The sequence below is a fragment of the Mesocricetus auratus genome, unplaced genomic scaffold, assembly GCF_017639785.1.
Source record: "Mesocricetus auratus isolate SY011 unplaced genomic scaffold, BCM_Maur_2.0 Super-Scaffold_6730, whole genome shotgun sequence".
In the NCBI taxonomy this organism is placed as follows: Eukaryota; Metazoa; Chordata; class Mammalia; order Rodentia; family Cricetidae; genus Mesocricetus; species Mesocricetus auratus.
Genome location: NW_024429184.1, coordinates 41,794,487 through 41,817,190, shown reverse-complemented (window position 1 = coordinate 41,817,190; position 22,704 = coordinate 41,794,487). Strand labels below are relative to the sequence as shown.

Below are 22,704 nucleotides of genomic sequence, written 5' to 3'. Positions count from 1 at the left end.
AAACATGGATAAATCAATAAAATAGAGATTAATTGTATTATAAAACTACCTTTTTAAAAACGTTGTCAAGGATATTAAATGGCCACCTCTCCAAGTACATGTGAGAAGATCATGTCTGAGAGTCTCTTCTGATTAAGAGAGACATGGCCACTGGGCTGCTTGGCTCTGACCTATCAGGGAATAGTGGGAATGGGAGAGAGCCAGTGTCTCTTCTGCAGCATGGGGTTCACGGGTTTAGAGGTGGCAGCATGATCCAGGCTACTATTGGATGAAGAATCTCTTAGGTGGAGGGATGGCGTTCCCAGATGCAGTGCCTCTGCCTTCCCCAAGTCCCAAGTTCATCTGTGGGAAGTCTGGACAGGGCCTATCAGGGTCCCCTGTGCCTGGAAGCTCAGGTATGCAGTGACAAAAGTTTGTACAGCCTTCCTCTTATACTTACTCCATATGGCAGAACTTGAGAAGCAACAGCCATTGCTTTCCGGACCTACCTGCTCCCTACACACACACACACACACACACACACACACACACACACCTACACACACACACACACCCCTACACACACACACACACCTACACACACCTACACACACACACACTACACACACACACACACACACACACACACACACCTACACACATACTCACAATGAAACAGGCAGATCAGGGAAATAAAAACAAAAGAAACCAACATTTATTTCTGATATTCCTCACCACTTCCATGCTTTCTTGTTCCCTCCACATGATAAATATATAACAAAACTTCAATATACAAATAAAACACGTGCAGCATGCATGTAAGCATGTAATAATGAGCAAACCCAGACTGCTCGTCAGTTCCTATGCCTGAGTTTATGAGGTCAATCTCAGTCTCTCTGGAAACAGAGTGACTGTGTTCGGTACCTCCTCAGGTTCTGCGCCATTGCCAAGTTGGAGGACCTCCATTAAAGATGGTTAGTAACACAGAAAAGCCGATTATGCTGAGGAACAAAGCTGCCCACTTTTTTTCCCCTGAGGCTTCACTTTGCTCTCCTGTGTGACATATTCTAATTCAGCGTAACACCAAAAGATGAAGGGACACAGCGGAACAGACGAAGAAGACATGGAGTCTGGGAAGTTTGTGATGGGTAACTGGTGGTCTCTAAAGCAACAGCGTACAGGAAGCATAATCAATTCATCTGTCCCAGAGCAGAAAGTTTAGATTATGTAGCTAAGGGGCTTTTGTGGAAGAGGAAAATGTCATGGGAAAATGGAAAATAAGTCTAATGTCTACAGTACATAAAATATCAAAGTAGTATAAAATATTACAGGACAAGAGTGGCTATCAAAGAAATTATAGTTCACATTTTGGATAAAATTGTGAGATTAGACAGCTGGGGCCTTAATATAGCACATGATGCATAAACTCCACCAATTATAGTTCACATTTTGGGTGAAATTAAACAGCCACGGCACTGATGTAGGACTTGGTGTATAATCTTGACCACTTCTTCTCAAATTCAGCTTCTCAGGGGTTTAGTTTCAGGGGACTTGGGATTTTCAACGTTATCATTTCCTTTATCTTTCTTTATTCGGATGAACACGACTGCTAAAATTGTACCTGGAAAGAGAAAAGTGAGAGTCAAACAAGTACAGTCTTTAGATGTACTAACAGAGTCACAGTGTCTCAGGGGCAGGAATGGAGAATGACCTGTGAACCTCCATTTGTGGGATTTGATGGTGCTTTGCTGTTCTAATGAGTACAGAACTCTGGGCATTGGCTCTCTTGCATAAGTAACCGGATCATTTGCTATCAGTATGTAGGAAGCAGCCAAGAAATAACTCATCTGGAAGCTGGCAGGATCTCTACTGGGGAACAGAGGAGCCAATGTCCTAACTCCTCTGGGAAAAAGCATGCAGAAGAGTGTCTGAACTTTGTAGGTACCAAAATATTGATTCCAGTTTTTTTCCCCAAAGAAAGGAGTTAAATAAGGAGCAGTGAGCTGTCAGGCCTACCCACCCACCTAGAACCTGCTTCCATTGTACCTGTGAAACAGGCATCATTTTGTGACTCAAAAACAGTTTTAATTTCACAGCAAGGGCTTTGCCATGCAGCCTAGTGTTAGACACTTGGCAGATACACACCATGGATACCTTCCTAACAAGGCCAGTCATCCCGAGGGACCTTGAGTAGACTGCCCACCCTTTCTGATTTCTCTTCCCTCTCTGAACTGTTACAAGATCATACTGTGGTTTTTTGACAGCCATCTGAACTATCAGAGTCCTCTAGGAAAAAGGGGAGTTACTTTAAAGAAACTGCTCATCAGCAATTACAGGAGGCACCATGGTTGAGAAGACTAGATGCTCAGATGACCATCTTGAAATATCTCACACTCCTCCATTTGGAAATAATAAAGATATGAAATAAAAGGCCCTGTTAATTCTATTTCTATGTGTTCTCAAAACTGCCCATTCTTTAACTTAGGATCACAGAAATAAGACTATGTGAGAAAATTGCAATTTGGTGCATGAACACAATCCTTTCAAGAAGGGTAAGAAAAGCAATGAAAGCAATAAAAGCAGAAGGAGTTTAGTAAATAGCATCTCATGTATCCAGCAGTGAGGTCGAGGGCAGGAAGATTACTTGAGTTCAAGGCCAGAATTAACTACAAAGAGAGTCCCTTTCGCAAAAGAAAGGACTTCATCCCTGTTGGTATGAAGTGTGTACAGCAGACAGTGGTCCTCAAGGAGGCCACCTGGTCACCATGCATGCATAGCAAGGTGAGTAGCAGCCAGGCTGCCAAGGCCCTTCCATGTCACCCATGTCGTGAGGAGTTTGCACTGAAGAGCATGAGGAAAAGAGAGTGCTTTCCTAGCCCTGTGTTAAAGTCCAGTGCGACAGCATGGGACATGAGAACAAATGTCTAGATATAAAGGGAATAGTTAAGACTTTAAAGAGAGGAGGAGATGGGAATTATTCCAGGAAACAGTGTGAGACTGTGTTAAGCCACCCAGTCATGTACATGTGAATATTAAAATATCTCTCTACTTAACCAGAGACAGCATGACTATGGTAAGGTACTACAAAAGAGGACTGCTTTCCATCAAGGCTATGATGATATGGAATTACTCTGGATTATAAAGAGCCAGGGTCCAGAGTTATTAAAAAAAAACTCAAAGCAAAACTCGCAACATTTCAGGTGTCATAGTATCTACTCCTATTCCAATGTGGACAGCAGAGCCCGTGACCTCTCTAAGTAAAGGATCATATGGGCCTCATCACAATACCAACCCAACTAGTCCCGTGCCTGACACAACAGAGCATAAACTGCAAGTCTTTCTCCTTCAGAAAAACCTTAGTAAATAGGCTCAAAATATAGCAATTTGTGCGTAGAGCTTCCTATGGCTTCCATCTTGACTGCTCCAAAGTTCCCAATTCAGCATTACCAGAAGATGGTAAGAACTTTAAAGGCCAGGAGACTACCCCCAGTCCTCCTGAAGACGTACCTTCAAAGGGGACACTAGGACCCTAGCCCCTTCTTCTCTCATTGGCTCCCATTGGTCTCTGAACCATCAGGCCAGTCAGTCATGAATTCAAACCTCTGAAACCACCAGCCAGAAGGAACATTCTTTAAAGTTGATTATCTCAAGTGTTTGTTACTCAAAAAATTTTTTAAAAAAGGCTGATTAATACAAAGGTCCTATGATATAAATGTCAGCATGGAAATCCAGGGACAGAAATGACAGGAGGAGGGAGGAGGGCTGCTTCTGACATAGTATCTACCAACCAGGACACTCTGATGTGACTGACTGTGACAATCCTCAGTTAGTTACCCAAGCTAGGAAACCCCTAAGTAAGATGATATGATGAGCGAGCATTCAAGCCAGGGACAAGAATCTTTGGCTTCAAGAAGTCATACTCACCAATGACTAGAAAGGTAGTCAGAAGTATACCAACTGCCATGCCCACCGTGGGTATCCCATCATGGCTACCTGCTGGCCGGAAACAGCTTCCTTCCACACACTGGCAGAATGTAACTAAAAAGCACAACAGTATTTGGTAGGGTAAATTTCCAGTGAATAATTGCCTATCCCACTTTAAAGACAGCGCTCCTTAACCTGTCCATGGTAACAGATATCCCACGTTGCCTACAAAAAGTGCCTACCTGATAAGGAAACAGTGCCTTCCATGGGTGGCTGTCCCCCATCACTGAGGAGGATTGGGATTTCATAAACTCGTTCCTCAAAGCCTGTGTGCTTGGTGGAGAGTCTAGCATGTGTGCCTGTCAGAACAGGGAGAAAACGAACTCAGAACCCTTGCCAGGTAGAAATGAAGCTCATTTTTGCATTGTATATAATCAGATAGACTGGGAAGTAATCAACATAGGTGATACTTTGCATAACTAAACATATTTTTCCATGTCACTTACCTTAAAAATAGACCAAAACATCCTCTAACTTCATCCTTACCCATTATTATCACCTGTATCTCCTTTTGCCTTACTGCTCTTTCTAAGACATCCTTGTCTTGTTCCTGATTTTCATGAAAATGCTTCAAGATTTTCTCCACTTAGCATGATGTTGACTGTGGCCTTGCTGTATATTGCCGTTGTTATAGTGAGTCCCCTGTACTGTTAGTTAGACTGTGTCCCCTGTTTTCTTAGATTCTCCAGACCATTTATTATGAAAAGATGCTGGATTTTGTCAATGACCTTTTCTACATCTAATGAGATGATTATTGGTTCCTGTCCTTGAGTTTATTTATATGATGCTTATTGATTTACATATGTGAAACCATCCCCAAAGTCTGGAATGAAGCAGATTTGATCAATGTGCCTTTCTATGTTCTTGAGTTTGGTTTCCAAGTTGACTGTTTTTTAAATAATGGTAATAATTGCTTCATAAAAATATAATTTCCCAGTTTTTAAAAATTTTGTTGAATAATTTGAGTATTGCTGTTTGTTATGCAATGGCCTTGTAGAATTCTGTGGTAAATCCATCCATCTGGCCCTGGGCACTTTTTGTTGTTGTAGGGGGATTTTTATTTAGTGTTTCTGTCTCATTTGATGTCAGGGGTCAACTTATTCATTTTACCTTGATGTAGCTTTGGTAAGCCAGCCATATAGCTATAAATTCATCAGTTTCTGTTAGATTCCAGTTTGGTACAACAGATTTTCTCTTTTAAGTATGTCCTTGAGGTTCTCTGAATTTCCTCAGTGTCTATTGTAATGTTTCCTTTCCACATCTAGTTTTATGGATTTGGGTAATTTGGTAAAAGGTCAGAAAGGTCAGTCTTGTTACCTTTTCATTTCCTTCATTGATTTCAGCCCTGATTTTTATTCTCATTGCCTGTCTTTTTTCACTTTTTACTGTTTATATATGAGTATTTTGGCTGCATTTATATCTGTGTACCACATTCATGAAGTGAACACAGGCCAGAAGAGGGGATTGACTCCCCAGAGTGCTGTGAGCTGCCATTCAGTGATGGGATGGAACCCCAGTACCCCAAAGGGGCAGCCAGGACTCTGAACTGCTGAGTCATCTCTCTCTCTCTCTCTCTCTCTCTCTCTCTCTCTCTCTCTCTCTCTCTCTCTCTCTCTCTCTCTTGGTTTTTCAAGACAGGGTTTCTCTGTGTAGCTTTGGAGCCTGTCCTGGAACTAGCTCTTGTAGACCAGGCTGGCTTCAAACTCACAGAGATCCGCCTGCCTCTGCCTCCCGAGTACTGGGATTAAAGCATGAGCCACCAATCCCCAGCAACTGAGTCATCTCTGGACCCATCTTCTTATCTACTTTTGGGGTGTTAGTTATTGCTGAGTCATCTCTTTATTCCATCTTCTTATCTACTTTTGGGGGTTTTGGTTGTTACTGAGTCATTTCTTTATCCCATCTTTTTATTTACTTTTTGGGGATGTTGGTTATTCTTTTCTAAGGTATATCAATCTCATTTTTTTATTTTTATTTTTGATAAAGTCACTTTTTATTATAAACTATCCTCCTAGAACTGTCTTTTTTGTATGTTGTGTTTTCTTTTTCATTTAATTATAGAAATCTTTAGTTTTTTTCTTCTTGATTTCCTTCTTGACCCATTATCATTCTGTAATGTGTCTAGTTTCTATAAATTTAATGTATTTTCTCTGTATCCCAAAACTCTCCCGTGTTCTAGTCACTAAAAACAATTCTCATCAACCTTTCTTTCTAACTCCTCTACTTTGTCTTCATCCCTGACTCTATTTTTTGCATGATCCATCTGTTAGTGAGGCTTTCCACTGAGGTTTTTATTTTCATTCAGTTGAATTTTCTTCAAACTCTATATTCATTCTTAGATAGACTTTCTTGTCTCATTCAGCTCTTTGTCTTAGAGTTGTTTGAACATAATTTTAATCCTCATTTTTAATTCTCTGTCTGTAGATATCCCCCTACAGACAGAGAATTAAACTTGTATTTATGAAACTTGTATTTTTAGAAATAAATTATTTTTTTCATGCTATTTTTGCTTCTGTGTTGGTATTTGTGAATCTGGGATTAGCTTGTTGGTTGAGTAATTTTGTAAGTCATATAGAAACCTACTATTATAAAAATTTCTTACATATACATAAATACATATAAAGATTTTTAAATAGTTATAACACAAAACATACTGGACATTACAGGCCAACAAATAAAAATCCAAGTACCAGGGATGTGTTACCACTGTGGAAGTTGCTGAGCAGTGATGTCTTATAGATTAACGGAAAATACAGGCCATTGCCAGGGCCCTTGGTTACTATCCAGAACTTAATAGTGAGATCCTATTGATGGATATAGCACATACTTTTTTGTGTGGGGAGTCAAGACAGGGTTTCACTGTGGCTTCAGAGGCTGTCCTGGAACTAGCTCTTGTAGACCAGTCTGGTCTCGAACTCACAGAGATCCACCAGCCTCTGCCTCCCAAGTTCTGGGATTAAAGGCTTCTACCACCAACGCCCAGCTCAAAATAGCACATATTTAAGTAATAGAACATGAAGAAATCAATATAGTATTCATCTGGAATTTTAATATCTACTGAATAGCTTTCATAAGCAGAGGTACTATGTACAATTCCAGAGGAGAAAGATAATTATCAATATTATCTAGTTGTGAACTCTATGTACTACAATAGAAACAAAACTGGCAAGACATGCCCATTGGTACAATATTGGCATGGATGTCAGGGGAGTATCCAACTACTATCTGATTGGATTGAAGACCATTTCAAGAGATAAAACCCATATCTAGCACTGCTGTTGGGTCCTGGGACCAAGAACCTGTGACTAGATATGTCATGAGTTTTAGGGGGAGAATCTTGCACTATTATTTTTATAAGTGGAAATAGCATTAAATTATACAATCAAAATACATTGTACAAAATTCTTAAAGAACTGATTTTAAAAAATAAAACTATCCTTTAGTTTTGAATTCATGGTTTCTTGTTGGAACAGCAATTCTATAAATTTGTCCTAAACACTGAGTTAATGAATGCTGAACTTTGGTTCCTTAGAGAAATACAGGGTTTAAGTTTCTGTGGCCTTTAATCACAACATTTTAATCAAGCAGTAAATGTGTAAACTAGTTTCCTGCATGTTTCTGTTGAAAGCTACCTTATTAACATGTATTAAGACTATGACTTTGAACTCCTGGCCAGTAAGTAGCACTATAACTTATGTTTGCACAAAATACATCCATGCACATCACAACATCTTTCTATTTAGGAACACTAGAATGACTCCAAAAGAGGGAAAAGTGCTGTCTACAGAGAAAAAAATCTTCAGTAGAAAGCACAAATAGGCAAACACAAGCCATAAAATAGACTACAGAAAGAACACTCATTAAGTTGAAGCCAAAGGACAGTGTTATTTGCCTCAGCTGTGGCTGGGTACTTATTTATCTAGTAACTCAAAATTGTCATTGTTGTGACAGTGGCTGTCAGTATTAAAGCTTCACTAACATTGACTTTGTTTACAAGTTTTAGCTAGCAGATGAATATATATTCATCTATATGCTCAGAAAATTTCCAAATCTGTGTTTGCATTTAATTATTATGGCTTAAATTTTCATTCATAGTAAAACTGGAATAACCGGATCTAGGTTTAGCATCTAACCAAAAACAATGAAAATAACAGATAAATATAGGAAAACGTTAAAGGAAGAAAGATAAATAGCGTAAGTCCTACAACTGCCTCCAGCTTGCTCTTAGCTCTTTAGTGTCTCAGCAGGGAAGAGGAACCCAGGCTTGACTTCACATTGTAGCTTCAATTACACAGAATTAATAAAAAGGAAAAAACTATAACAATGGAGCAGTCATTTGGATTCACACAGGATGGGTTCCTGCTCCAAGAACAAAAGCCAAAAACATTGTAGCTCATGAGGATATCCAGTTGAACTACTAGGGGCTAAGTTCAGCTAAGGGAAGGCCAGCAGAGAATTTTCAAATTGCTAACCAGAATAAAACTCAATATTTGCAGGAATTAAAAAAAGTCCTATATTTAATAAAAATTTGCCAACATGACAGAAAATAGAATAATAAGAAAAACTAACCAAGTAAATATGTGATAGAGGACAAGAAAATAGTCATCTATTAAAATAGGATAAGAAAATAGTCATCTATTTAAGAAGCTGGACACTTGAGAATATTATAAATAGACATGAACACTATGAAAAATACCCAAATTAATGCGTAGGTAGCACTGACAACTAAAATGTTTTGATGTGAAAAATATGCCTGATGGAATAGACAGGAAATAGAATATGACAGAAAATTCAGTAGCCCGAAGACACTGAAATAGAAACCACCCAAAGTAAAGCACACAGAGAAAACAGGAAAAAATGAACGCACATTTGACAAATATTTTAGGACATTTCTAAAATAGGACACAATAGACAATTCAGTGGTTTTGTAAACTACTGATGAAGTGAAAGGCAGGTAAAGTAACCCTGAGATAGTCTGTGGCACCACACACCTGTCTTAACAAAGAAAGAATACCCCAAATCAACTGCACAGACTCCACCCTGGTAAGTGCAAAATAAGAACAAGGGAGGCGCAGCAGAAGAATAAGGAAAGCAGAGGACCAGGCAAGGACATGCAAAAGCACAGAGCAAGCTCACATCCATAAGCTAGTTCTCTGAAGCTCTGAACGAAACAAATAAACTTGTCCCGTACTTGACTAGGGAAAGCAAGAAGAAACTTGCAAACATCAGAATGAACTGATATCACTACACATCTAGTAATATTGAGAATAGAATGTTATGAGTTACTGTATGCCAATAAATTAGCAAACAAAATGAACTAGGCAAATATTTGAAACTACAGACTAATAAACTCAACCAAGAAGAAATATATAATTGAAAAGACTTATTTAATAAAGAAATGAAATATACAGTTAAATTTTCCACCACAAAAAACCCAGCTTTCTGTTGCCAAATGTATTCATTGCAAATAAATTCTCCCAAATTTTAAGGAAGAAATGATAATGATGCCAATTTTACACACGTAGATTTCCATATTGAATAGGTTAGGATTAGCAGTCACTGATATAAAAAACTGATTTTTAAAAGTATTTTAAGGAAAAATGCAAGTCAATTTCTATAGATTTATTAATATAAGCACAAAAGATTTAATTTTAAGAAATTAAAATCAAACTTGCATAAAACATTTCATTGCCAAACAGACCTTATCCCAGTAATACAGTTGTTCTAACATAAAAGCCAATATAACCCACCATTGCTGACAAAAAAACCTCTCCAACTTATTCATACAAATGGAAACAGTTCTCAGTGAGTTGTGACTAGAAAGGCAAAGTATCAAATTTACAGATCACCTATAAAATATATTTACCGTGAGGATGGGCAGCTTGCCCTCTACAATAAGAGGACAAGCAAGCACTTGGGTTCTCATTACTGCTACTCCCCTTATTGAAAGCTTTAGCTAGTAATAATAAGGCAAGATTGGAAGGGAAGTAGTGAAGCTGTCAGTTATAGACAACATAACTTACAAAGTCAACAAGATTCAAAGACTATAAAAATTGCTACACAATGTCAATGAGTTGACATACAAGAGTAGTATCTAAAAATCACCAATTGTGTGTCTATGTGCAAGAGATGTATAGAAGTATAAATCTTACAACACTATTCAAAAGAGTGATCATTTTTGCAAGAACTACACACTGAACGCTAAGCTATGCTGCTGAAAGAAATTAAAGGTCTCAGTAAGTGGAGACACACATCATGTTCATGCATTGAAGACACCCCTTCCCCCAAACACCCATACAGACTCGAGGAATCTAAGCTCAATGTCAACAGACTCTTTTGATAGAAATAGGCAAGTGGCATGCTGACATCTATACTTAAACACAAAACACCTAGAGCAGATGAAACAACTTTGGAAAAATGATACCACCTGATTCCTGGTCTTATATGGGTTCATAGTAACCAAAACAATATAGTATTGTAAGATGGATTTTTTTTTCCAATTGAATTTTTCTGAAATTTTCAAGATAATCCATGCTGAAGGGATATTTTAAATAAGTTGTGTTAGAACAATTAGGTAGCCCTATTAAAAGCAAAGCACCTTGACTGTAGCCACTTGTCCTATATAAACATTAACACGGAATGGATCTTCTTTTAGTGAGCTTGTGTTAGGTAAAAAATGCTTTTGTTTTTCTTTCTTCTCTTTTTGTTTTCAATACATCCCTATTGCATTTTCTCCTCCTTTCACTCCTTCTCTGTTTCTCTTCAGAAAAGAGCAGGCACTTTTAAAAGTCACAGGAAATCAATAACTCTGGTTTTAATATTTTTAAATATTGCAATAAGAGCTGGATACGTGCCTCGAGGATTAAGAGTGCTTACTGCTCTTTCAAAGGCCCAGAGTCAGTTCCCAGCACACCATATTAACTCACAATCACTGTAACTCCAGTTCTAGGGGACCCGATGCCTCCTGTGACCCTATAGTCACTTGACTGCACATACATGGTGCACATTCACAGGGTGCACATACATAATAAAAATCTTTAAAATTGAGAAGACAATGCTATAAAAATCCAATTTCCTGATAAGGTACATGCATGTACACACACACACACACACACACACACACACACACACACATATCCTTGTAAACTTGTACACATTGATCAAATGCAAGTTACTGTATATTAATTGTGTTTTGATAAAAATTTATGATAAAATCTGTTTCTCAGGCTTCACTGAAAATTTACAACTGAGTTTAAGTCGTTCACCTAACGATGTACACCAACCAGAATGTGTGTGGTGTCCAGCTTCCCTTCCCACAAAGCCTGGGCCTTTGAAGACTTTCCCTGTGTGTGTCCAGGGCATGAACTGCTTTCTTGGAGCAAGAAGAAAATTCTGTGTTGAGTTGTAAAGCCGACAAAGGGGGGGAACCATTACTCCTTCACCCGTCGTTGATTTTTCTCCTTGTACGTTTGAGAACTCACCATTGATTTTGGAAACTTCCCAGTCATTCTGCAGGCTTGCACTGCCGAGGGCAAACGTGAACTGGGGTCTCCAAGATGACAGCTGGTCATCATCAGTGGCCTCAAAGACGAGACTCTGGGGGGCACTGAGGGGGTGGCAGAAGAACAGGCCTGTGTACTCCTTGGCTAGGCGTGGGGGGTTGTCATTCACATCTGTGAGGGCCAGGTGGAACTCTGCCGTGGTGCTCAAGGAGGACCCAGCTGAGAAATTGAAAGGTTAGAACATAATTCCAAGCATTGTCATCATCCTTCATACAGAAGAAACATGTCTCTCTTTCCTTAAAAAAAATCAATATTTAAGCAATCAGGTCTATTAAAGTAATAGAAAGAAGCTTTTAGAATTACAGGTCTAATTTTAGTACTGGTTAAAATGTTTAAATGGAGCCTATAAGATGACTCAGTGGGTAAAGGCACTTCCTGCCAAACCTGGCAATTCGAGTTTAATCCCTGAAAGCCTTGTGGAGGAAGAACTAACTCCCACACAAATTGATCTTTGACATGTACACACACACACACACACACACACAATACACTAAAAATGTTTCACATGTCCAAATGGCACTACTAACAAAAGTGTGTGTGTGTGTGTGTGTGATAACACTCAGAAGCTGTGTAACTTAGCTAAGTTCACACAGTTAGTGCACACTGGAGAGGTCTCTAGTCCCGGAGACTACTAGCTGAAACTTCCATAACTTACGGCTGCCTTAAGCATCCCGACTCAATTTCCTGATCTCCACTCTTTTCAGCTGAGAAGCATGTGGCTTTGTGAAGATCTCACATGTAAACAAAAGTAGCAAACGGTTGCACACATGTCATCTGTTACACTGTAGCAGTGAAAACCATGGCCTCTTCTATACGACTCATTGGTAGACGTGCACTCTTGGGTAAATCAATTTCTCAGTGCCTTGGTTTCTTTATGCACAAAGTATGGTCAGGAACGGGAGCACACAGGAGGCATCCTGTGGTACAGCTGACCCTGACTGTCCTCGCCTGACCTCACGCAGACACCGCACAACGGCTGGACTCTACTTCCCTTTCCCTAAGCTGTTTTCTGGATCCTGCTTTGATTCCAGGAAGCCTCATTTTCTTGCTTTTCTTCACAGAACTGTCTGACTGTTCTTTAACCAAAGACCAGTCCACTGATGTCCTTGAAGTCGTTTGGTTTATTTACATTATGATTTCAGTGCCAGCAACTGGCAATGGAACAGGGTTTTGGCTCACGGTCACAATCCATGAAACTTCAAAATGTGAGAGCCACTTAGGAAACTGGTGCAAAGTGAAGTGTTGATCCTCAGAGGTTAGAGGAGAGGACATGGCTTCAAGGGTTAGCCAGAAACCTCCCTCAGATTACTGGAAGCTTTTAAATCACCAGTGGAGCATATGCAACCAGATAGTGGGTTGCACAGCCGGTGACAACGACAGAGCTGCCTGTCTCAGCAAGGCCTTGCCCGCTTCCCCTCCAGCGACAGCCTGCAGTCTGTGTCTGCTTGCAGGAGCTGAACAGGACCAGGGACAGACACTTTGGTTTTCTCCATCTTTTCCCATACATTTTTATGATTCCTTTCTCTGCTCCCTGTGTCCACCTCTAATTTGGGGCTTTGTATTTTTAAAGTTTATTATTTTTTGGTCTAAAACTGTATTTGTTTGGTAGTAATTTGTTTCACTCATCTTTTCTATAAGCTAAACAGATACATTACTAGCTAATTAGAGTTCTTGAATCAGCGTAAGATCAACAGAATTCCTACCGCAAGATGGAAAATTCCATTTAAAAATATTCAGTGTTTTAATTACCAGCCTTATTGCTGGTTAGCATACTATTCCTGTGAGTTATCTTCATTTTGATCTGAAATTTTTCCTGGAAGCCCATGTTCAGAGCCTGTATACAACTTGTGTCACAACGGAATTAAATAGGATGTAAGGATGGTGTAGGATTGGCTCAAACATCCTGGCATATCCATGCAATTGTCTTCCCTTTCAGAACTCCATCCCATGTCATCCACACAGCGGAAACCCAGGTCACCAACACCCGCTGAGTGAGCATCCCTAAGGATAGACAGCCAGGTCACTACTGCACAAGCTTTCTGGTGGACAGCCCTGCATAAAATACCTTCTGCTCCAAAACAGCATCACTGAGCGGGCCTTTAACTGCCTGTTTGGAAGAAGCCCTCAATCCCCTTTGAGAAGGTAGTGAGGGAGGTTAGCTAAGAACTCCAGAACTTTCTTACAAGAGGCTCTGGTTCCTGCATGGAGCCAGAGCTGGCAGCATCCCTGATACCCTGCCAGCCTCAGGGAAACTGCCTAGTAGAAACCCAGATTGGCACAAGTGTTCTCTAACACAGCCATTAAGGGCTGAACACACCCACACATGCACACATACCCCCACACACACATAAACCCACACATACACATACCCCCCCACACACACATAAACCCACACACACACACATAAACCCACACACACATACTTTTGTGCCTGGCTTTATGGTTATTCTCAGCAGTGATTTTTAACCTCTTCAATTCTCTTGTCCCTCCCTCTCATTTTTATTGACAATTTACTGATAATCTGGCTTTGCTCACCTATTTCAGTGGCCTCCACTTGTACCCGATATACACTTTCTGTTTCCCTGTCCAGCGGAGCCGCGCTAAATATCTCCCCGGTGACAGAGTCGATTTTAAGCCAACCTCTCTTATCGCCACTCAGTGAGTAACTTCATGAAGGGAAGAGCAGAAGAAAATTAATTACTTTGAATGGAAATGAAAGATAGTCTGTGCATTTATACGGTGATATACCATTACCACTTGCATATACCATGGAGCAGAATCACTGAGTCAGCATCTCGTTTATATCTCTCTTTAGAAGAGGAGCTGCCTTCACAGCAGCTGTTCTCAACCTGTGGGTCAAGACCCTTTGGGGGGATGAAATGACCCTTTCACAGGGATCGCCTAAGACCGTTGGAAAACACACTGGATATTTACACTGCGATTAATACCAGTAGCAAAATTACAATTATAAAGTAGCAATGAAATTAATTTATGGTTGGGGGTCACCACAACATGAGGGACTGTATTAAAGGGTGGCAGCATTAGGAAGGTTGAGAACCACTGCTCTACAGCCTGGTTCTGGGATTGTTTTATTATGTATGGCAGAGTGACAAACTCTGGCAGAAAAGTTATACTTTGCCAGTAATCAAAGATTTCAAGTTGAAGTCATTGTCTTCTGAAACCTTGCAGTACAACAACCCCCTAAGGAAACCTGAGCAGCTAGTGTTGGAGACCTGATCTGCTGGTGGCCCAGTGAACCCTCACTGAAGAAACATCAACTTCATCAGATAGGACCAAGGCAAGAGTTGACGAGTGGCCTTCAGACACACATACAATTCCAGTAAAGTGTGGAAGACGCAGTGTAAGTGCCTGCAATCACAAGGTTGACTGGACGGAGAGAAGCCTTTCCGGAGGAGATGTTGGCTCAGGCACGAAGGGTGCCTCAGAGACAACGCAAGCCAGAACAGAGATACCTAGAAGACCCTGGAGTGGTGCACAGCACATGGATGTGTGTGGACAACAGTAGACAGGAAAGATGAGGCCACAGAGACGGGAGAGCCAGGCCATAGGACCAGAGGCCGCCATCAAGCTGGGCTGAGGGAGAGGTGACCTGGCTGAAACTGTGCCTTCAAGAGAACTCATTGGTAGATATAGAAAGATTAATTTGAGAGAGACAAGTCTTGTCTGAGGAAAACCAGTAAGTTTTTGTAGAGTGTCACATCATGACCATCTATAGCTGTACGCCACTCATTCCCACTCTTGGAAATGTCAGCTCAATAGAAATTTAATAGGAGTTAAACAACTGCTTGCATGCATGACTTCAAAGGATTGTCTATAATTTTTAAAATTCTGTTAGCCCACATGTCCAGAAATAGGAATGATTAAAATTATATTTGTAGAATTAATTTTTCTCAGTATATTTTTAGCATGTTGTGTATGCAAGTGCTGTATTCATGTTTGTGTGTGGGTGATAAATGAGGGCTCTTTAGTAGTTGGGATCTCCGCCTGACAGAACTGAGACCCCCCAGGCAGAATCTGAATCAGAGCTGGACAACCCACTTGCTTTGTTTTAAACTCTCTTGTGGAAATCAGTACACAAGTTGACTTGGATGGGTTAGGCATGGTTTGGTGGGAAGGGCTGGGTTCTAAACAGCAATGCTTTGGACCACACTGGAAGTAGTCAGAAACACTTGGGCTCAGGATCTGTGTCAGCCCAGGGTCTATTGAAGCTGGGCTGGAGTGGATCTGCTGGTGCTGATGGGATCTCTTGTCTACCCAGCTGGAGACTTAAGCTTCTCAGCCCACAGCTTTGGGGTCTGTAAAGTTAGCTCTTGCACACTATTTGCATCTTTCTGGGCTGGCTTGATTATTCCTCATTTGTTTGCCTTCTAGAAATAGACTTTCTAGAACACCCTTTCTCTAGCTCCCTTTGCCCCCTCGTCTTCTGACTGCAACTCTGTCCTCCTCAAAAAAGTTCTCATGTTAGAAGCTTCATTCTCAGAGGGTAAATTTGTCATGTATAGGACCTTTGAGAAGTAGGGCCAAATGGGCTGTCCTTGGGTCAATTAGGGACAAGCCCTGGCAGAGCTTGTGAGACCTCAGTGACTCCAGATTCCAGTCTACAAATATGATTCTTTCCCTTTGCTGATATTACTGTTATGCTAACAATCACACAATGCCTTCACACCCTGCCCATGCTGGTGCTGTGCCCATAAATATCTGGCACTATGAGCTAAATAAACTGCCCTTAAAAAAATAAAGTTACCTGCCTCATACTTTTTGCTATAGTAAACAAACCAGTAATACACTCCATGTAAGACAGTTAAGTCCATGCAACTGAACCTAAGTGTCTATAGGACAGCTCAATAGAATGTAAGATTTCATTCAAATGTGCAGAGAAACAAAGGCTTGTCCTTTGGAACTACCTATACCAACTAAGTCATGCTGAGGTATTTATTAGCTATATACATTCTCGACAATATTACACAAGACAAGCGGAAGATCTGCGTTCAGGTCCTGTCTATGCTTCCTAACCTTGTGATCTTTCAAGTTATATAGGTTTTGTGTGTATGTGCATGTTATAAGCAAACTAATCATTGTATATAATTGAGGAAATGTATGTGGGGGCTGTTGCACATACACAAAGATTGAGAATGGCGAGACAGAAATATCCACACACTGTTTAGCATCTCACTGTGAGCACTAGGGCTTCTGGGAATGAGGAGTGTGTGTTGCTGCCCCAGATCAGTTCTCAGAGAGAGGAGGGAAGAGAGGAATCTTGGGATCCCTACATCTAAGAAAATGCCTTTGGCCTGTAAGACTTTTACCTCACCACAACTCCAGTCCAGTTTCCCTCAGGAACTTTCCCTAGGACCTCAACAGTTCAGCCCAATCTTAGGGGTGGGCACCTCCTGACTTTACCAGACCTCAGCTGAGGCCTGCATCAAGGGGACAGAATGGCGCCTGATGCCACGTATCTGAAACACTGAACCAAGACCAGAGTCTTTCCTTCTGATTTCTGCTCCACGGCTTGCTCCTAAAGCCAGTACACACTGCTGCTCCACCTTCCCGGCCCTTCTTAGGCCCCTGGCTGTGGTTACGACACACAAGTAGGCCTGCCCAGCCCTACTGTCCCGTACCTCACAGCCAGGCTTTCGGGGTCTCTGGCAGTCACATTGCCCACTTTAGTGCCTATGGCAGCATCCTCTCTGACTTTTGCTAGGAATATACGTTGGGGAAACACAGGTGCTTCATTCACGTCCGTCACAATCAGCTTGAACGAGGCAAAGGAACTAGCATTGTACTGTACATTGTCCACCAGTGGTTCGGGGTTTTCTGCTTTGAACACAATGCTGGTAACTGGTTCAGTTTCAAAATCAAGAGGCTGTGGAGGAGAAAGAAAGAGAGGAGATTAACCTTGGAGTGAATAGCTCCCTTATAAAGGATTCATTTCTTTAGAAACGTATACAGTCTTAACTGAAACCCACTTCTCAAGAAAACCATAGGGAAAAACAAAACCACAGCTTTCCTTCAGGTCTTGTCAGGGTGCCGAGTGTTTTCATGGACTGTCCCGGAAGAGAGAATCTAGCACAGCCCCCTCAGGTTCATTAACCCTGGGGCACTCTGCTCATCCCCTCAGCAAACCTTGACTTTCCTCAGACAACAACAACTAGGAAAACATTCATGCAACAGAGATGTCCACAGGGTATGGGGAACGCAGAACCCAAGACCAGAAATAAGACATTCTAGGAGAGGCCGTGCCAGCTCCAGTCAGCTAGTCAAATTCTCTAAAGGATCCAAAACCTCGGAAACTAGGTAGGGCCAATGCAAAGCCCGAAGGGATGTTATAAATTAAGGAAGCAGCACCCATGATTTTATGCAGGTGTATAGTTCTAGAAGACTTGAGACAGCTGGGCCTAACCTTATATCATTTTCTCACCAGTTACACAGGTAGTCATATCCATTCATGAAGTGCGGGGCAGACACATATCACATTGACTCAGCCTGCCCCTCTGACATCTGAAGGAACTCTTCTCCCCCACAGAGCCTGAAACAGACGAGCTTTCCCTTCTCTGCAGCTACACGGGGTCCAAGCCAGGGCTTTAGCTGTGTTGTTTGTATTTTGTCTCATCGCTGGCCATCAGCTCTGTGAGAGGAAGAGCTGTAGCATATTCTGCTTACTTCTCGTCTCCCTGGCACACCGTGCCCAGCCATAGTCTACCAGTTGGAGGATTCATAGATAAGGCTTGATCCCTGAGAGTTTGGATGGAAAGAAAATTGCAGAGACCACCCTTTCCCCCAAGAAACCCCTTACCCATGCACATATTCTGGCAGCTCAACCCCTAATTCATAAACACAATGAGAAACCTGAGGGAAAGAATCGTGAAAGTCATGGTCACTCAAAGTAAAATATAAGAATCGATGACATTTGTTTAATCATAAAGGAGAGGCTGTCCATAGAGGTAAGTGCCCAGTGGCTGATGGGCATGGGCTCTCAATGGCTTATTGATATAATTATCAATAACCTAATAGGACCCTTCTGTGCTCAGGAGTCCTGGGAGCAACTCCAAATCCCAGAGGGTGACAACAATAGTGTCCAACTAAGGTTGGTGCCCAGTACACCCATCAGGGAGGAAGAACCCCTTAGGAAGTCAAGACAAGAAGACAAAAACAGACGGAACTCCAGCTTTGTGTCAGCCTGCCACAACAGTGACCCTAACCCAGACTCATGTAGGCATTATAACTGTCTACACACCCAGGCAAAGGAAGCCTGTTTATCCTTGTCACCACACAAGCCTAACTTTCTCATCCGCCACTACAGTTCTAGAGTTACAGGGGTAAGGCAATGAGACCGCACGTCTACAGATGAAGAGGAGCCTGAGGTGCTAGAGCAGACCACACAGGCAAAATGAGAAAGATGACAGAGAATGCTAGACATCAAGCAGAAATGGGACTTTATTCTTGACCTGCAAGGTCAGGCTGTGTTTCAGAAGTGTTCCCTCGATGCCTATTGAATAGAGGGACAAGAAGCAAAGGGGGCAGTCTACTGCTGAGCAGTTGTGCTCTCTGCCTAACTTGCACATCTGACTACTGCCCAGCCAGACCTTCCGCAACAACAAAAAGTTAGAAGGCATAGATGAGCAACTCTGAACAAACACTGCCGAATCCATCCATGCAGACCTTCATAGCACTGGAAGCCAAGTCAAGAGACCCATGGGGACACATTCATCGGATAAGCAGAAGACTGCCTTTGTCCAGACTTGCCCTCTGTACCCGACTGCCTTAACGGTCAAACCATGAGTTTAGATTCAACCTGGAAATAGATAACATGCTGAGAGCAAGTGTCCAGGACAGGACATTTCACTTTTCACACACAGAAGCCATATGCATCCTGGATTTCCAGCTGATGCCTGTGCTAGTTAAAATATCCATGACTCAAGAATTCCAAAGGACTCCCATAGTGGGGAATGGGCAAGCTTTTATATAAAAATAAAAACCAAGCAAACTCTGAATTCCAAGAAAGGAGGTCTCAGGAGAAATACTGACATACGAGGAATAACTAAAATAATAAACAGTAACGAAGACCATCCCTCATTACTGACACCAGCTCAGCCATGAGAACATGATCACCCACTGCCCCGTGGGGCTCAGAGAAGATGGATCATCTCCATAAACTGTAAACATCAAAGTATCACACAGAAGGCTTTTCAGAATCCTGGGTTTCTGGGCTTTTCTCTGAAGAGGCTGTGGTACAGCCCCTGGTTGAAGCGGGTATTTAATCACACCCAAACACAATTGACCTTTAAAAGCAACTGAAGCTGACTGGACTCTCGCATATACATAAACAAGAACGTACAAGCAAGACCAAGCCATTCTTAAGAAACTATAATATGGAGTCTGTAACTGATATAAGCCATCAGTGTAATTTGCTTTGGCAAAACTGTTATGGGTCAGGGTAGAGAGATGGCGTAGTGGATAATAGCACCTGCTGAACAAGAACCTGAGCTCCAATCTCCAGTGCCCACATTAAAAAAAAATCTAGGCATGGTCATGTATGTAGCTAGAGACAGGGATATCTGTGGGGCTTTCTGGCCCTAACATGCAGGTTCAGCAGTTGCTTATGTGTCTATTAGTAATTGTACATGAAACAAATTTCAATTATTCATTCAGTCAAGCAACACTTGATACCTCCATGAACCATGTGTCAAGCAATGTTCTAGATATGGGAAGTATAGTAACATACAAAATAAGACTTAGGTGGACAGACAATTACACCTCTCCCCTGCAGAAGGATCCAATCACCACACATAGTCAAGTCAGCTGGGATGGCACATGATAAGATAACCACAAAGAAGAAAATGACATATGGCCGTTGTTTACTGGGACAAGCATCCCCCATTTGCCCTAAACCCCCAAAGTGGTGGGAGGAGGAGGAGAGTCATGCCGCCAGTCTTGCAGGTTACCCACGCGTGACTCTGAAACCACCCCTTCCCTCATGCTTTCCAGGATTTGGTCTTCATGTAGACAGCCAGGGATAGAAGTGGAATCTGTGAGGGAATCTCCTCCAAATGTCGAACTTCCACAGAAGGTGCTGAGCTCGTACCTTTGTCAGATGGGGTATAAGTGACAACCGTGCAATCTTGTTGTGGTGACTAAATACTGGATAAGAGGCAATGTAAGGGAGAACGGGTTCATTTGGGCTCTCGGCTTAAGGAGAGACACAACCCAGCATGGCAAGGAAGGTGTGGCTGACCGTATCATGTCTGCAGTCAGAAAGCAAAGAAATTGATAACAAGTAAGGCTGGTCTACAACACTTCTCAGCTCTGGCCCTAGTGAATCGCTTTCTCTACCCCCTGGAGGTTCCAAAACCTCACAACACAGCACCACCAACTTGAGAACAAGTGTCCAAACTCACAAGACTGAGCAACATTTCGTATTCAGATAGAAAATTCTCTGTTGCACCTCTCCCCCATTTAACCAGAAGGCTCCACACTCCCCTTGTGGAAAGCGCATATCATTGAATGATATTTTGTGATGGTTCCAAATGAGTCATCTGGTAAACCCGTTATGGGTTCTAATACAAATTAAGCAGCTACAGAAGGAAGACTCAAGACTTGGGTACATGGTGAGGCACAGGAGTAGTCTGTGTGTGAAACAAATGAAAGTTGGAGGGACCCTGGAGAAAGAAATGGGAACTGTGAATTAGTGCTTTATCTCCAACACTCTCGTCTCTATAGAAAGGGGGAAAGCAGGGCAATGCCTTAAAGGATGGAGTTGCGATTCTCATAAGCTACTTTTTGTGAAAGCACTGCTCCTCATTTGGACTCATAAACTAGCTGAAAACAGGATAAAAGCCTGTCACCCCCCCCCATTTCTGATCTGTCTCTTTTGTCTTAAAACTTCAGATCAGCTTCCTGCTCAGCTCTGAGTGGGTCATGTCAATCACTTAAAGAGCATGCGTCTACAATCTCACCCCTGGAGCAGGAGTGATGGCTTAGCAGTTAAACGTCTGTGGAGGACCTTAGTTTGGTTTCCACCTGTTCTGGCCTTCATGACACACGCGCACACACACACACACACACACACACACACACACGCACACACACACATTTAAAAATTAGAAATGAATCTAAAAATCTCATCCCCATTCAAAGCACAAATATAGGAGTAATTGAAGTGTCTTCCTGCCAGTTTTTTACAGCATCCTGTTTCAGAGCATCCAAAAAATGCATCTGAAAGTGTCACTCATTGTCATAACCCTATAGTCACAGCCACCTTGGAATCTAGAAACAGTAGCCATTGCAAACAGATCAGCCCCAAGCAGGAGATATCATCACATGGGTACCAGATGGTCCCCTCTGGTGACTGGGCCCACTTAATTATGCATGTCTCTCACCCCTGCCTCCTCCTCTGTCAGTTCTCCAAAGATGGACTGAATTCCTAACCGCATCTGTCTTCCCAATATAACTGCTGGTTAAAATCCTTTCCTGCCTCCCACCATTTCTGCTGTTTGTTTTTATAGAGCAGTGACCAGACCTCACTTGCTAGACTCCCCAGAATGGTACCCACAGGCTAGGACTCCACTTGCAAGGTGAGGGTAAATCAGGGGTTACTAAACAAACTTGTCTATCAAACCCTGAAAAACCCACAGTCATCCATCCTATTCAACAACAGTCTGTGCCGGGTTTGCTGGTACAAGAGTTTTCCACCTGAAGCGGGAGTTAAACCCATATGCTTACTCCATACCTACTGCCACATGGCTGCCAAATTCAGAAAGTAAAATATATAGAGTCCCTTGATTTCAGATAAAGAAGTATTAATATAAAAGTTTTGTAAAAAAATTTAATATAAAGTGAGACATGTTTATATTTAAAAATCGCTCATACTGTATTTGTGAATCCCAACTGGCAACACTAAATACTTGGTCAGTTAATGACAGATTACAACTAGTACCTTGACTTTCTTTCAGGGGGCAATAATGACAGAATATGCCAGGAGCCCGCTGAAAAACCTGAGAGGTCACTGTGACTGTGTCACCTCTGCCTATCGGTCCTGACACAATCACAAGTAAATTAATCTTCACTTACTGTATTAATAATCATTAAATGTTGCTCAACTATGTTCATGGCAGCCTTATTCATCATAGCCAGAAACTGGAAACAACCTAGATACCCCTCA

At 41.7% G+C, this 22,704-nt stretch overlaps 1 protein-coding gene across 1 annotated transcript in view; it reads right to left on the bottom strand.

The window, feature by feature from the left end:
- Positions 1-672: 672 nt before the first annotated feature.
- The window catches only part of Cdh17 (cadherin 17), a 62,684-nt gene continuing 40,652 nt past the window's right edge, over positions 673-22,704 (bottom strand). Inside the window, exons 13-18 of the mRNA XM_005066193.4 lie at positions 17,165-17,409; positions 14,061-14,191; positions 11,445-11,684; positions 4,146-4,262; positions 3,904-4,017; positions 673-1,600 (exon numbers count right to left, since the gene is read on the bottom strand). Of these exons, the coding sequence (XP_005066250.1) occupies positions 1,500-1,600; positions 3,904-4,017; positions 4,146-4,262; positions 11,445-11,684; positions 14,061-14,191; positions 17,165-17,409 (948 nt within the window). The 3' untranslated portion in view covers positions 673-1,499. The remainder of the gene's footprint in view (positions 1,601-3,903; positions 4,018-4,145; positions 4,263-11,444; positions 11,685-14,060; positions 14,192-17,164; positions 17,410-22,704) is intronic.